At 55.5% G+C, this 1,523-nt stretch overlaps 1 protein-coding gene across 1 annotated transcript in view; it reads left to right on the top strand.

The window, feature by feature from the left end:
• Positions 1-349: 349 nt before the first annotated feature.
• Positions 350-1,523, top strand: part of HADHB (hydroxyacyl-CoA dehydrogenase/3-ketoacyl-CoA thiolase/enoyl-CoA hydratase (trifunctional protein), beta subunit) — an 11,005-nt gene continuing 9,831 nt past the window's right edge. The window contains exons 1-3 of the mRNA XM_017839245.1: positions 350-361; positions 458-740; positions 1,167-1,208. Coding sequence (XP_017694734.1) covers positions 674-740; positions 1,167-1,208 — 109 coding nt within the window. The 5' untranslated portion in view covers positions 350-361; positions 458-673. The remainder of the gene's footprint in view (positions 362-457; positions 741-1,166; positions 1,209-1,523) is intronic.

Raw genomic sequence — 1,523 nt, 5'->3', positions numbered from 1 at the left:
TGGCTTGTTCTGTTCTCCATGGGGATACGCAGCAGATACTCTGAGGTTGGCATCAGGGGCTGCCACGAGGGGCAGGGGTGTGACGTGGTGCCAAGGGCAGGGATACGCAGCAGATACTCTGAGGTTGGCATCAGGGGCTGCCACGAGGGGCAGGGGTGTGACGTGGTGCCAAGGGCAGTGACACACAGCAGATACTCTGAGGTTGGCATCAGGGGCTGCCACGAGGGGCAGGGGTGTGACGTGGTGCCAAGGGCAGTGCCACGAGGGGCAGGGGTGTAACGTGGTGCCAAGGGCAGTGCGTCAGGAGGGCCGTGCTGGCGGCGGGGCCGGCTGGGCACCGAGACAATTTTCCAGGGGGGAGGTGGTGAAGCAGTCGCTGGGAGGGGAACTGAGAAGCTCACTGGGCAGTATTTATTCACTGGGCAGTATTTATTCACTGGGCAGTATTTATTCACAGGCACATTTGCAGCCCCAGTCACAAGCCAGGCTCCTCCTGCTCGGATTCCTCTCGCGGAGCGCGGTGGGAAGCGATTCCTCTGCTGCTGCTGTTGCTGCCCTTGGAGTGTCTTCTCCCCACTTTTCTGGCTCTGTGTGAGGCAGGCAGGTCGCTTCCCTTGGAATTGCTCCAGGCAGGCCAGGTTGGAGTGAGAGCAGCCTTTCTGCAGAGCCCAGGATGAGTTCCATGCTGACCTCGGCCATCCGGAGCCTGCCCGTGTCCTCAGCCTGGGCTGCCGGGGCCTGTGAGTATCCTGGGACTGGGGGGTCCCAAAGCTCCAGGTTTAGTGTTGGCTTTGGAACAGAGGCTTGGACCTGAACCTCCGTTCTGTTCTCACCTTAAAAAAGCCGACAGTGGGGTTTTTTTTTCCTAAATACCCGATTACATTGTTGCTGTGTCTGTCCCCCCTTTGCTGTGTCTGTCCCTTCCCACACCAGCTGGGGGAGGAATCTCCTGTTAACAGATCCAATGAACCGTGTCCAGTTTCTGACCAGTGTAAACCAGCCAGTACCCCACAGGTATTGGTTGTAATTGGTTACAGTGTGGGACGCCCCACTGTCTTACAGTGACAGGATTTGGTTGATTTGGTTTTTTAACCCTTCCTGTGGAAACCAGAAACGTTTCTGACACTTTTTTTTTTTTTGCCGTTTTCTCCTTCCTTGTTTTCCAGTTGCTCGGTCGCTCAGCTGCTCCTCACAGCTCCAAGCCACAGGTAAAGGGAAAACACCAGGAATCCCAGAGGGTCTGTGCTAGACAAGGCTGTTCTGGAAGCTGCCTCCCTTTTCCAGAGTCTTGTTTCACTTAAATCTTGGAAATGGTGCAGAGTACCTTAGTACAACTGCTCCTAAAAAGCTACGAACAAGGAAAACTTGAGGCACATCCCTGTTTACAGCCCTCTCATCCTCTGAGTGCTCCTGGCTCACAGCAGCCTTTCCTGGCCTGCCTCTGGCTCCCAGCAGCCATTCCCAGTCTGCACTGAATGATGCTGGATCATGGCACACCTTGTCTTGAACCTCTCCTGTTAGGG

Source organism: Lepidothrix coronata, unplaced genomic scaffold (assembly GCF_001604755.1).
Source record: "Lepidothrix coronata isolate B3197 unplaced genomic scaffold, Lepidothrix_coronata-1.0 Scaffold391, whole genome shotgun sequence".
Classification (NCBI taxonomy): Eukaryota; Metazoa; Chordata; class Aves; order Passeriformes; family Pipridae; genus Lepidothrix; species Lepidothrix coronata.
Note: the sequence above shows the minus strand (reverse complement) of the source record. Positions and strands in the feature narration are given on the sequence as shown.